Here is a 14,476-nt window from a genome sequence, read left to right on the forward strand (position 1 = left end):
AACCATGCTTCTTTGGTAAACGTGATGAAAATAACTGGTGTGGAGACTGGGATAATTCAAGGAATTCAAGAAAACTTCACAATGCCAAATTTCTTTCTGTAAGAGAATGAAACTTAACATCTATTTAGTAAAATACTAAAGATATTCACTGTTTATTTTAAAATTTTACTTTCCCCCCATTTTCCTTTTTTCTCCCCAAATAATCTAATAGGTATATTGGCAACTTGGAATCACCAGTGTTTTCACAAATAAATGGATTAGGTTTTCCAAAGCTTGTATAGGAAAAAGAGTGAGAGAGGGAGAAGAAAAGGCTAAAATCGAGGTATTATTTTGTACTCTGGTATCTGCCAACTTTTAATCTTTCTAATTTAATTGTGGGTGAATTCTGTTTTTAATTTAATGTTTATTTATTTTTGAAAGAGAGAGAGAGAGAGAGAGAGAGCGAGGGAGAGGCAGAGAGTGATGGGGACAGAGGATCCGAAGCATGCTCAGCACTGACAGCAGAGAACCTGATGTGGGGCTCAGACCCACGAAATGCGAGATCATGACCTGATCTGAAGTCAGACACTCAAATGAGTGAGCCACCCAGGTGCCCCTGGGTGAATTCTTAAAATGAGAGGAAGAAATTGAAACCAGGATAAAAGCAAGAACTTTGTTTCTGCATGAATATGCAAATGCTAAACTCTGGAGAAAAAATTCCGGCCACCAACGGAAGTATAGTTGGACCATCCATCAGAGAAAGATAGTTAATTTCTGACATTCCAGAAATGAAGGAAAGTGCTTTTGCTACTGAACTATAGTAAAATCTTGTTATCACAATTTACGCTTTCTCCAAAAATTTCACTCTTCCTCAATCCTTTAAATCTCTGAGTCCCTCTTGCCAAACACTTGAGAATTTCTCACAATTTACATCCCACTTATATGGGTAATTTCTATATTTTCTAGTGTTCCTTTCCTTCATCAGCTGCAGAGGTGAGTTAAGTCAAGAGCTTAGAGAAACTAAGCCAGCATCCTTTCCAGGGGGACGGGGTGTATCTTTAGCAGAAATAAAATGATCAAACCCAAAGAGAAGAAAATGGGAGGTCCGGGAAGGCTCCAGCATGATTTCAGCCCCGTGAGACACTATTAGTTTCTATTTTAATAGTAAGAGTGGTGGTAGATGCCAGTTAGAGTGAAATAGTCCTGGAGCCTCTTGGAAACCATTTACTTGAACGAAAACCTCACTCTCTCCAGGGTTGCTCTACCCATGTGTGCTTGCACTTTCCTTCAAGTCCCACTCTTTGGGAGGAAAGCTTTAGGAAGAAGTGCAAATTACTTGTGAAGATTGTTCTGGCAGTAGAATAAATACTTTCTTTCATTTTATATTCTCCCTTACTTGCAACATTTTACTCTAATCTCTAGGAAGGAATAAAAGATGATTTAATTGGGGTGCCTGGGTGGCTCAGTCGGTTGAGTGTCTGACTTCCACTTAGGCCATGATCTCATGGTTCATGGGAGCCCCATGTTGGGCTCTGTGCTGACAGCTCAGAGCCTGAGGTCTGAATCAGATTCTGTGTCTCCCTCTCTCTCTGCCCCTCCCCCACTTGTGCTCTGTCTCTCTCTCAAAAATAAATAATTATTCAAAAAAAGACTATAGACTTTCCTCTATTTATAGATTTTTGTCTTAAAGAAGGAAGTATATATATATATATATATATATATATATATATATATACAGACATACATATATATGCATGTGTATGTATACACACACTTCCTTTGGTTTTTGATCTGTTAGCTCATGCAAAACATGAACAAAATATATGTTCTTTGTAATCATATGCCAAAAGGTAGTAAAAAATGTGATTTATATCTATACATTCCAAAATATCATATTACAAATCTTCACAAAACATTTTAGGTTATGTCTACACAGTCTAAGCAAAGTGAACAGATACAAGCCATTTAGTGAATCTGAGTCATCTCTACCTATAAAACAGAATTTTCCCTTGCTTCAAACATCCACACATACAGGTTGGCCCCAGATTCTTGGATACTAATGCTCTATTTAGTTGGGTGTTAGGTTTACCAAAATCTGGAGGCACAGCTTGTTTTCCAGAGAAATCTCAATACATTCTTGGGGTTGTCTGTAATTTTTATATTAATAATGGTGTAAGTAGTTGCCTCTAAAATTCTATGGTTTTTGAGTTCTTAGGTTACTTAGGTGATAAAAAGTCCCGTGGATGCTGTTCTCTGAGTGTGGAAAAGTAGCACTCTTCTAATTGTTAGTTCAGTGAGGTATTCTCTAAATGCAAGGCTTTTGAGTAGTTAGGTAGAAAGAGTATTCATGGTCAAATACAAGACCTCCTTATGGAAGTTAGCCTGAGCATGCACAAGATGGAACAGATTCAAAAAGCTTCTGTCATCTTCATCATGGTCTCCTGTATGCCACACAGGAATGGACAGCAGGGAAAAGAAAATCACAGTTAAATTTTTAAATATATGATTTATTCAGAACAAGATGTTCCAATTTTCCCTAATAATATGTAACAGAAGACTAGTTAGTTATCTTTACTAAGTCATACACTAACCACTGAAATCAGGGAGTTATATATGAGTACTGACTAAGAAGTAGAAGAAAAGGGTGCTGGTTCATGCTTTACTGCCTCTAACTATATGACTTTGGGCAAGTCAAGTAATTTCGCTAAGACTTAGTTTTCTCAACTGCAAAATAGGGTTGATTATCATATTGACTAGCTAATTAAACTATACAATAATATGTGTTGAAACTAAAAAATATGGGATATTATTATGATGATTATGATAGTTGGCAAGTTAACATTTTACTGTGCAAAATTGAAACGAGTTCCTTCTGGAGCAGACTCTTCAACCTGATGTTTTCCATTAAAATCCATACCAGAGTTAAAAAGTAGCAAAACCAGGGACTAAATATATCTCATGGAAAAACAAACCAAAAATGTCTGCTCCTTCTATTCTTAGTTTAGAAGTAAAAGTCTACACAGAATTATCTGTTTCAAGTGGAGATTAGAATGCATTTTATTCACACCTGTGTACCATCTACATGTACACTCACCAGACATAATTGACTGCAGCATTTCCATTATAACACAAGCAAATGCATTTGCCACACTCTGCAGGAAGTTATTTCTTTCCACCGGAGTGCTAAAGACTTTACAGACTTTTTGCATCATTTTAACCGCCCAATCCATGCAGTATAGTTCTTTCTCACACACCTGATTTAGATATAAAAAGAATTATGGTAAATCTTCATGTAAAGGAAACTGTAGAATTTTAAAATGGTACTAATAATAATGGTTTATGACTTCACATGATTTTATTCCACATAACATCATATTGAGTTTATAAGTGAGAAATGCTCTTACATTTAATTCTCCTTTGCTTTCAAATGGTACAATTTTAGTGGGAAAAAAGTGTGAGGTAAATAAAAGTTTTGCTCAAGATTATCATAGGGTATTATTTATTAATGTAAGAACTAACATTGCAAATAATTATTAAGCATATCAAAAATAAGACTTATGCTCATTCATTCAATCAGCAAATATTTACTGAGCAGATGCTAAGAGCTGGAGACACAACGGTTAAGCCATTAAGACAGGGCTTCTATTTTCCGGGAATCCAATAAGGGTGACAAACAGGAAATTTTAATAGGCAAGAGAACTATGGTATTATCAACTCTCTACCATAAGAGTTGTAGGGAGTATTTACCTCTCTATTATTTAAAAGATAAAACATTTAAAGTAAAGATTACATGTTAATAGTTAAGAGTAGCTGAAAGGACAAAGGTTTATTTACTAACATTCTAAATGGCCAACTTAAATCACATAGTCAAATAACACACAACATGAAAATAAACCATATAGTAGTGTAACATTTAGTTATAATGTAAATCTGACAGGAAAGATTTGTGGACTGTGCACTGTGTAATAGGCACTGTTCCAGGCACTATGAAATTAATAAGCAACATAGTCCTGGACGTCAAAGAGCTTGCGATCAATTCTGGGAGATGACTTACCCCACACATGCAATGGCTTATGACCACTATTAGCAAATGAAGACAAAGAGAAGACAAATCTGACGCCATTTAGAGAAAATTAAGGATCAGAATTAAGATGTTTATCAGAGGTTTTGCAGGGAAGTCATCCTTAGTGACTCCCTCTTCATTCCACTTGCTACAGTGCTGCCAAAGTAAACTTCCAAAGACTTAAAGCTGATCATGTCACTCACCTTCCTAAAACTTTTCAGCAGCTCCTTATTAGAGGATGTGTTCAACCTCCACAGGATGGTTGACAAAGCCCTTCCTTACCTAGCCTCTCCCTTCCTATCTAACCTCACCTCCTCTTCCTCTGAACATTTTACTCCAGAAATAGTAATACTGAACTGCTTACAGTCCTTTGAATATAGCCAGGCAGTTCCATTTCTTTCTCCTTTTGAGGGAATCTGCTTAATTATTAAAATAAATATTTGCATTGCGAATTCAGTTAATTTATAGCTTTCTTCACAGTTTCACATTTTAAGAAGAGCCACAGAGGTTTCATTCATGTTTTAAGCAGTTGAGTTGGTAAAGATCCTGGTCTCCATTTCATAAGAAATGGATTACATTCAATTACTCCTCATAATAGTCAACTGGAAGACTATTCTTGCTGCTTTTGAAGCACTGGTGGGGTGGCATCTGTGATGGTAGCTAAATCAATGAGATTTTTATGTAATACGTGCAGGTACATGATTGAATAATTTGCAACGCCCCCCCTTCAATCTTCTGGCAAACTTCTATTCATTTTTAAAAACATATTTCTACTGGGATTGGGGAAGCCTTGCCTGTGCTCTATATTCACCCAATATTGGCTCCTCTCTGTTACCTCTGTTTCTATTTGTACATTATTTTTGTACTTATCACACTGAATTTATTTATAAATAAATAAACTGATACCTCTTAAAAGACCTTAAGCCGCTTTTTGTCAGAGATTTGTTCTGTTAATCTCCATAGTTTTTAATAGGTATTTTTTTTAATGTTTATTTATTTCCAGAGAGAGAGATAAAGACAGAGACAGAGAGAGCACACACAAGCAGGGGAGGGGCAGAGAGAGAAGAGAGAGAGAAAATCCCAGCGTGGAGCCTGACACAGGTTTTGATCCCAGGAACCACAGGATCATGACCTGAGCTGAAACCAAGGGTCAGATGCCCAACTGACTAAGCCACCCAGGCTCCCCAATTTCCACAGTCTTAGAATATTACACAGTGTATGGCCCATAGTAAAACACTCAATTTGTGTTAAATGAATGCATATTAAATATATTTTTTAATGTTTTATTTTGAAAAACATTTTAACTATACAAAGTGTAAATAATAGTATAATGAACCCCCAATATACATTCCCTCGCTTCAACAATCACCAATCTTGTCTCCTCTCTACTATCATTTACTTTTACATCCTCTCCCTGCTGCCCACTGATTATTTTGAAGCAAATCATAAAAAGTGCTTTTTTAGGGGTGCCTGAGTGGCTCGGGTGGTTGAGCGACTAGCTTCAGCTCAGGTCATGATCTCGCGGTTCACGAGTTCAATCCCTGCATCGGGCTCTGTGCTGACAGCTCAGAGCCTGGAGCCTGCTTTGGATTCTGTATCTCTCTTTCTCTCTGCCCCTCCCCTGATCATGCTCTCTCTCTCTCTCTCTCTCTCTCTCTCTCTCAAAAGTAAATAAATAACAGTAAAAATTTAAAAAAAGAAATAAAAAGCGCTTTTTGAAAATGGGACTTTAAAAAAAGAATATAATTTGGCAGAGTTGTATAATAACAATATAGACATGAAGTGGGGAGAGGTGACTATAAGGAATGTTTCCAAATATGATATTATATTACTATATTAAAATTTTTTTAAGTATCATAAAAATATATGCTTAAATACTTATTCTTTCAAAATGTTTTGAACATATTTCAGTTCCTTCAGGCCAGCTCCCTAGTAAGTAAACTGTAATGTTAACTTGCTAGAGAAAAACTTGTTTACTTACCAAAGCCAAAAAGACTATCAGCTTTGCCAATTCAATGGCCCGTCCATTCACAGCTTTACTAGCCATGAAAGTGAAACAGATGTTGTTCCCACTTAGGATTAGGAGACGTGCATTATTCTCTAGAAGCCATTCACGGGGAACCACTTTTATTAGAGGGAGAACAGTTATTTAGTGAAAAATTATATAATAGCTCTAGTAAACACCATTAAGAACATGCAATATTATATCACCTTGTTGGAAATACAACTAGTGCAAGGGAAAAGCTCAGAAAAAATGCTTTAGTTGTATAGCACTCAACTAGAGACAGAGATTATTGCCAAGTTATGGTGACTTTTACAAATGTTCTAGTAATATGGTCAAAGCATTTCTCCTACATATAGATCAAAAGGCATGATAGTCTAATTCTGTGTAAGGAAAGAAATCTTATAAACTTTAGAATCCGAAGAATTCTGCAAGAATGGGAAAAATTGTTTTCCTTTTCCTTGCCAATAGGAGAGGGCTTTCTTCTTACGCGGCCTAGGAGGGTGTTTGTGAGAATTTACAAAATGGGAATGATTGAGCTATAATTAAATTCGTGAAACTTTCAAACAGTAATGGTAATAAATATATATGTATTGGCAAGTGGAGGAAAGTACATTGATGATATGCGTTCTCTTCAAACATAATGTCAAACTCTTTAAATATTTTAGAACATTTAGTGATCTCGAATAGGTAATTCATTTATTACCCACAGAATTATCCTTACAATTTTATAACCATATTCTGAGAATACATTTCTATTATTCTATGTGGTAAATATGTATTTTTACCTGATAGTTCATCTACAAGACTGATAACATCATCTGCTGTCCATTCTTTCGTGCCTGTGTCATATAGTAATTTAATGGCATCAGCCAAACCTTTCAGACTGGATTCATCTGTAGGTTCTTCTATCATTTTCTGCCAAACCACCTGTCCTAGATAATTGAAACAAAAACTAGGCTATGACAGAATAGTTGGATTTATGATAAAGACTTCATGGATTGTTTAGAAAGGAAATTGGATTGCATAATGGAATCCCATTGCTTATATATGCTACTTTCATTTTAACTTTCATAATGAAAGTCAATTTTGATAACAGTCTAAGTTTGAATGTCTCTGGATGACGTGATGAAGCATAGGAACAATAGCTAAATGAAGTAAAGGTAGTTTCGCCAAGCAGAATAGTGCTTCTAGTTCAAAGATAATGCTATTCCTGTAACAGAAATTGTAGTAAATGATGTAATCTTAGTAAAATCATGTCAAATCTATTGATGTCCTTCTGAAAGGAGAGCATGCTGTATCTGAGTATCTTTCAAACATTTATACCAAAACACAGTAATCCAGTCAGTTTTTGATTATTTATCTATGACCAATTTGCTTTGTGAATTACACAGAACAAAATTTTATCCCAGATTGGCTTCCTGTTCCTATTCAGTGTACTTTAAACTAGTTACTTCCTGACAGAGACAATGTGAGACAAAGAACTGCACGCTAATATTAACGTTAACCTAAGCAAAACTTAACTAGAAAGGCAAAATTTCAAATAATCATATTATGCACCCAAAACATCAATTTCAACGACTACTGTGCTTTACAGGCATTATGAGTCCCCTCCAGCAGCAAACATAATCTTGAGTTAAGGTAATGTTTAGAAATAAAAAGTAGTGATTTTTAGGCATACCAAAGATGATTGGAATATATTTGGTAATGGCCTGCAGTCTTAAGTTATGCATAAGCCAATGTAGTGTACATCTATGAAATCATGAAACACAGTATAGTCAATAGGAATGATGAAACTGAGCAGGTACAAAAAGATATGCTTCCTAAAGTAAAAGTAATTAACCAGTTTTGTAACATACATTCCTGAAAAATGGATGCTCACCATCTTGAGGAGATATTGGTCCAAAGATGATATATAATAATCTTGCCTGATTCACCATTGGCCATGGTTTTAATATACGCGTCAACCAAAAAGCAGAATCACTTTGATGTATCCAGTGATCAAGCAGGACGCTCCTACAGAACAGTCTGATCCTTAACTCTAGTTTTCGAGCACTTCCTATGAAGACAAAAGAATTGTAAACCATTCTTCCTAGAAAGGCTGATGTGCATATTGGACAGGTCAGTGACAGACATTTGTAACATGCTTTGTACTGAAAGTGCTATTTCATTTTCCTCTGTAAAAATTTTAGATTATCAAGGGACTATTATTTATTTATTTATTAAAAATTTTTTTTAATGTTTTTATTTATTTTTGAGACAGAAAGAGACAGAGCATGAGCACGGGAGGGGCAGAGAGAGAGGGAGACACAGAATCCGAAGCAGGCTCCAGGCTCTGAGCTGTCAGCACAGAGCCCGACGCGGGGCTCGAACTCATCGACTGTGAGATCATGACCTGAGCTGAAGTCGGACGCCTAACAGAATGAGCCACCCAGGTGCCCCAAGGGACTATTTTTTAAACAATTTTATTGAGATATACTTTACACACCATACAATTGAGTGGCTTTTAGTATATTCACAGATATGTACAGCCAGCACCAAGCCAATTTTAGAATCTTTCATCACCTCAAAAAGAAATCCTGTTCTTTTAGCTATCACCCCCCTCCCCCCATTATTTACCACCCCTAGCCTTAAGCAACAATAATCAACCCTCTGTCTCTAAAGCCTTCCTCTTTCTGGACTTTCATATGAATGAAATCATATAGTATGTGGTCTTTGTAACTGGCTTCTTTCACTTAGCATGTTTTTTTTTTTAAAAGCACATTTTAATACAGCAATATATAAAGCAAGTAACTTTAAGTGTTCATAACTACAACACCTGGCATGTGTTTAAGGTTCATCCATGTTATGGCATCTATCAGTACTTCCTTCATTTTTTTTTTTTTTTTTTTGCCAAATAATATTCCATTGCATAGATATACCTCATTTTGTTTATCCATTCACCCATTGATGGACATTTGGGTTGTTTCTACCTTTCGGCTATTATAACATTTGTGTACCAGTTTCTGTGTGGACATATGTTTTCATTTCTCTTGGGAAATACCTAGGAGTGGAATTTCTGGGTCATCTAGAAACGCTACGTTTAATCATTTGAGGAACTGCCAGACTGCTTTTTCCAAAATGGCTGTACCATGTTACATCCCAAACAGCAATGTATGAGGTTCCAATTTTTCCACATTCTCGCCAACATTTGTTATTATTTGACTTTTTGATTCTAGCCATTCTGGTGGGTATGAAGTGGAATCTTCTGTTTGTTTTTTAAACAGACTTATTGAAATATATATAATTTACATACCATATAATTCACCCATTTAAAGTATATAATTCAATAGTTTATAATCTATCATATTATTGGGGTGCCTGGCTAGTCGGAAGAGCATGAGACTCTTGATCTTGGGGTCATGGGTTTGTAACCTATGTTGAGTGTAGAGGTTACTTAAATAAACTTTAAAAATCTATTATGTTATTAATTTTTAAAAATTGTGGTAAATATATATATTTATTTATATGTATATAAATATATATAACATAGTGTTTGCCATCTTAACCATTTTAAAGTGTATAATACAATGGCCTCAATTACATTCACAATATTGTTCCACCATCATAACTGTTTATTTCCAGAACTCTTTATCACCTCAAACAAACTCTATAACCATTTAAGCAATAGCTCCAATTTCCCTCTGCCCCCAGTTCCTAATAACCTCTAATCTGCTTTCTGTTTTTATGAATTTGCCTGTTTAAGGTACCTCATTTAAGTGGAATCCCAAAATCTGTCCTTTTGTGTCTGACTTATTTCACTTAGCATGCTTTCTAAGTTCATCCATTTTAGCATGGATCAAGACTTCATTTCCTCTTATGGCTGAAAAATATTCCATTGTATGAATATACCACATTTTGTTTATCCATTCATCTGTTCAACACTTGGGTTGTTCCCACTTTTTGGATATTGTGAATAATGCTGTGGTGAACATTGGCATACATGTATCTTTCCAAGTCCCAGCTTTCAATACCTAGGAGTGGAATTGCTTGGTCATATGATAAATCTATGTTTAGCTTTTTGAGGAATGGTCAAGCTTGTCTTCCATAGTGGTGGCACCATTTTACATTTTTATACAATTTATGATCTATTTACTTATAGATAAGACAAGTATAAGTGGAAAGTCTACCAACGATCTAAGGCCGTATGAAGTATGTACTTCCTAATGTGTTAAGCCATGTAATATAGATGTGTAGGTGTCAGAGATCACTGAAGGCCTGGGGATCAGGAAAGGCTTTACAGAGGAAAGTCAGGTAAGTTGGGTCTTAAAAAATGAGGAGAGGGGCGCCTGGGTGGCTCAGTTGGCTGAGCGTCTGACTTCAGCTCAGGTCATGATCTCACAGTCCATGGGTTCGAGCCCCACGTTGGGCTCTGTGCTGACAGCTCAGAGCCTGGAGTCTGCTTCAGATCCTGTGTCTCCCTCTCTCTCTGCCCCTCCTCCACTCATGCTCTGTCTCTCTGTCTCAGAAATAAAAACATTTAAAAAAAGGAGGAGAGATGGTATTTCAGAAAAAAAAAATAGAGAATGAATAAAAGATATGAAGTGGAAATGTTTAAGAGATGTGTGAGACACAGTGAGTAGAGTGAGAAGCCTACTCTATGTCAAACAAATACAGAGAATAGTGGGGAATAAGTTTGCAAAAGTGGGGTGGGATTAGAATGTAAAGGCCAGTATAAAAAGTTTGGACTTTATTTTGAAGACATTAGGGAGCCAGTGAAAGTTTTTGATCAAGGAAGGGACATGATAAATTAATTTTGTTATTGTTTCATTGGGCTTCTAATCTGCTTTTTTGATCCATAATTTGTGTCATAATGAAATATCTCAAACTGTCAGAAAAAGCAGAGATACTACAAAAATACTGTGTACCAATCACGTAGCTTTGTTAAAGCTTTACTTTTTGCTATATTTGCTTCAGATTTTTAAAATAAATAAAGCATTATAGGTACAGTTACAGCTCCTTGTATATCACTCCCAATCCCCTTGCCCTTTATCCTCAGAGGTGATCACCATCTTGAATTTGGGTTTTGACCCTCTCATACCTAGTCAACATTCTCCGGAAAAATAAAACAAACAGGGTGTGTATATATACACAGAGAAGAATTTATTCTGAGAAACTGGCTCATGAGATTGTTGAGGTTTGGCAATCCAAAATCGGCAGGATATGCTGGCAGACTAGAGAACAGAGAATAGTTGCAGTTCAAGTCCAAAGGCAGTCTGCTGGCAGAATTTTATCTTGCTTGGGAAGGTCAGTCTTTTTCTACTAAGGCCTTCAAGTGATTGATGAGGGTAATCTGTTTATTCAAAGTCTACTGCTTAAATGTTAATTTCATCTAAGAAATAATTTCAGAGAAATGTCTAGAATAATGTTTGACCAAATATCTGGGTACTGTGGCCTAGCCACGTGGGCACTCAAACTTAATTATCACATTTCCCAACTATGTTCTTATACTTTTCTTTTTTTACATTTTTTAAACGTTTATTTATTTTTGATAGAGAGACAGAATGAAAGCAGGGGACAGGCAGAGAGAGAGGCAGACACAGAATCTGAAGCAGGCTCCAGGCTCTGAGCTGTTAGCACAGAGCCCGATGCCGGGCTCGAACTCACGAACTGTGAGATCATGAACTAAGCTGAAGTTGGATGCTTAACTGACTGAGCCACCCAGGCGCCCCTGTTCTTATACTTAAAAAAAAAATTTTTTTTTTAACGTTTATTTATTTTTGAGGGGGAGAGAGACAGAGATAGAGTGCGAATGGGGGAGGAGCACAGAGAGAAGGAGACACAGAATCTGAAGCAGGATCCAGGCTCTGAGCTGTTAGCACAGAGCCTGACACGGGGCTTGAACCCACAAACCGTGAGATCAAGACCTGAGCCAAAGTCAGAGGCCTAACTGACTGAGCCACCAGGCACTCCTGTTCTTACACTTTTTAATACATGTATGTTACCATAAAGAATATATAGAATTATTTTACATGTTTTTAATTTGTATATAAATAGTATTATATTGAAAATATCCTTTGGTTACCTTTTTCTCAAATTATATTTTAAGGTTTATCCATACATTTTAACTACTCATTAATACATTTTAACTACTAATGGATTTCATTGTATGAATACTTTATTTATCCATTCACCTGACAATGGGCATTTAGATTGTTTGCAGTTTTTCATGGTTCCATACTGTATAAGAATGTTCATTCTTATACATGTCTCCTTATGCACACTGTGGGAGTGTCTCCCAGTGATATTGCTAGATTGTAGGATTCCATAATTTTAAAAATATGAAATATTTCATATATATACACAAAGGTTTAAGTAATGCTATAACAAACACCTTTGTATCCTCCATCCAGACCTAAGGAATAAAATATCAATACAATTAAGCCCTGAGTACTTCTTTCTCTAATCACATGCCATATTTGCTTCACAGTTTAATTCAGTGTTTATCATTCCCTTACATTTCTTTGTCCTTTTACTACATATGGATGTCATGATTTACTTTTTTAAGTTTATTTTTATTTATTTGGAGAGAGAGATAGCGAGCAAGTAGGGGAGGGGCAGAGAGGGAGACAATATCCCAAACAGGCTTTGCTCTGTCAGGCTTTGCTCTGATACGGGGCTCAAACTCATGAACCCTGAGAGCATGACCTGAGCTGAAGTCAAGAGTTGGAGGCTTAACCGACTGAGCCAACCAGGTGCCCCTGTCATGATTTACTTTTAAATACATTTTTGAACTCTGCTCTTTTTTTTTTTCCTATTTAAAAAAAAATTTTAACGTTTATTCATTTTTGAGAGACAGGGCACGAGTGGGTGGGGGGAGGTCGGTGGAGGGGCATGGAGGGGCAGGGAGACACAGAATCTGAATCTGGCTCCAGGCTCTGAGCTGTCAGCACATGATCCATGAGATTGAACTCATGATCCATGAGATCATGACCTGAGCCGATGTTGGACGCTAGGCTGACTGAGCCTCTCAGGCAAGGTGCCCTCCTTTTTTCCCCCTATTTTAATATCTGTAATAATACTAATTAATTGTAGTTTTTTTACCTGGTTTGCTGCAGACAACGGTCTGCATCTTCCGGGAGAGATCAGTCAGCTCACATAAGAAGTTATACACACGATGGCACTCGAGTTCATCCCAACCTGCTGTTAAGGTCTGAGAATAATAAAATAAAGGAAATATTGTAGATGTTCAGACCATCAAATCAAAATGTAAGTCACTACTGCCTTATGAACATAATAGCTGTATCATATGATTGAGGTGATGTGCAATTTTTATCCACTATGGAATATTTAATAAGAAAATTTATATAAACAAATCCTAGAAATGCTCCAAAACCCAGTTTCTTTTTGGTTGTAAAGGGAGTATCCTTTCAGAGAACTTTCAAATGGTACTGAATCCTGAACTCTGACAGTATGAGTAAAATAACAAAGCCAAAACCCTAGAACACAGCATTAGCTATCTGACTCACAACATACTGTATGTAGTTTAGTTTTAGACTTCAACAGAATCCCTTTAATCTCCTCTAGTTATCATTTATGATATTACATACAAGTGATAATGATTTCATTTTAATATGACAGTTATGAATATTTATTAATGACATTTTGATGTGAACAAGCAAACATTTTTATTAGGACAGAGTTCAATAATTATCATTGAACAAACCATAATGTAAAGTTATACATATATGAAAAGGAAATTCAAACGGTATACCACTACAGTTAGATTCTCAAAAGGTTGACTACTCATACAAATTTTTCTTAAAATAGTTGAACTGGATTTTAGTAGTTTAAAAATTAATCTCATTTTCTCTGGAAGGACATAGAAGAAACTGCTAACAACAGTTACTTCTGTTGAAGGGAACTTGGTAGATAAGGGACAGGCCTTGTTGGGAGATTTACTTTTCACTTTATACAATTTTGTACCTTTTGAATTTTATATGCATATATGTGTTTATATTACCTATCCCCACCCCCTCTCCCAAAGCAAAAGTCTATCTTAAAAGAGGGATAGTAAGAGGAACTAGGCCCCTGGAATCTGGGCAGGCAGATGGTGGCTGGGAGGCTGGGATATAGAGCAAGATTGTTATAAACATTGTAAGGTCGTTTAAGTTTTAAATAAGTTATTACAGCTGATCCTTGAACAAGGCAGGGGTTGGGGCACTGACACCCCCTCACAGTCGAAAATCCACATATAGATTTTGGTTCTCCCAAAACTTAACTACTAATAGTCTACTGTTGATCACAAGCCTTACCAATAACATAGTCAATTGACATATATTTTGTATGTTATATGTATTGTATACTGTATTTTTACAATAAAGTGAGAAAAAAAAACGTTATTCAGAAAATCATAAAGGGGTGCCTGGGTGGCTCAGTCGGTTAAGCATCCA

At 36.2% G+C, this 14,476-nt stretch overlaps 1 protein-coding gene across 4 annotated transcripts in view; it reads right to left on the reverse strand.

Annotated features, from left to right (window-relative positions):
- Positions 1-1,768: 1,768 nt before the first annotated feature.
- Positions 1,769-14,476, reverse strand: part of FBXO47 (F-box protein 47) — a 43,391-nt gene continuing 30,683 nt past the window's right edge. For all 4 annotated transcript variants that reach the window (XM_042966491.1, XM_042966489.1, XM_007085769.2 and 1 more), the window contains exons 6-11: positions 13,128-13,236; positions 7,927-8,103; positions 6,833-6,979; positions 6,024-6,166; positions 3,074-3,233; positions 1,769-2,420 (exon numbers count right to left, since the gene is read on the reverse strand). In XM_042966491.1, the coding sequence (XP_042822425.1) occupies positions 2,308-2,420; positions 3,074-3,233; positions 6,024-6,166; positions 6,833-6,979; positions 7,927-8,103; positions 13,128-13,236 (849 nt within the window). In that variant the 3' untranslated portion in view covers positions 1,769-2,307. The remainder of the gene's footprint in view (positions 2,421-3,073; positions 3,234-6,023; positions 6,167-6,832; positions 6,980-7,926; positions 8,104-13,127; positions 13,237-14,476) is intronic.

Source organism: Panthera tigris, chromosome E1 (assembly GCF_018350195.1).
Source record: "Panthera tigris isolate Pti1 chromosome E1, P.tigris_Pti1_mat1.1, whole genome shotgun sequence".
In the NCBI taxonomy this organism is placed as follows: domain Eukaryota; kingdom Metazoa; phylum Chordata; class Mammalia; order Carnivora; family Felidae; genus Panthera; species Panthera tigris.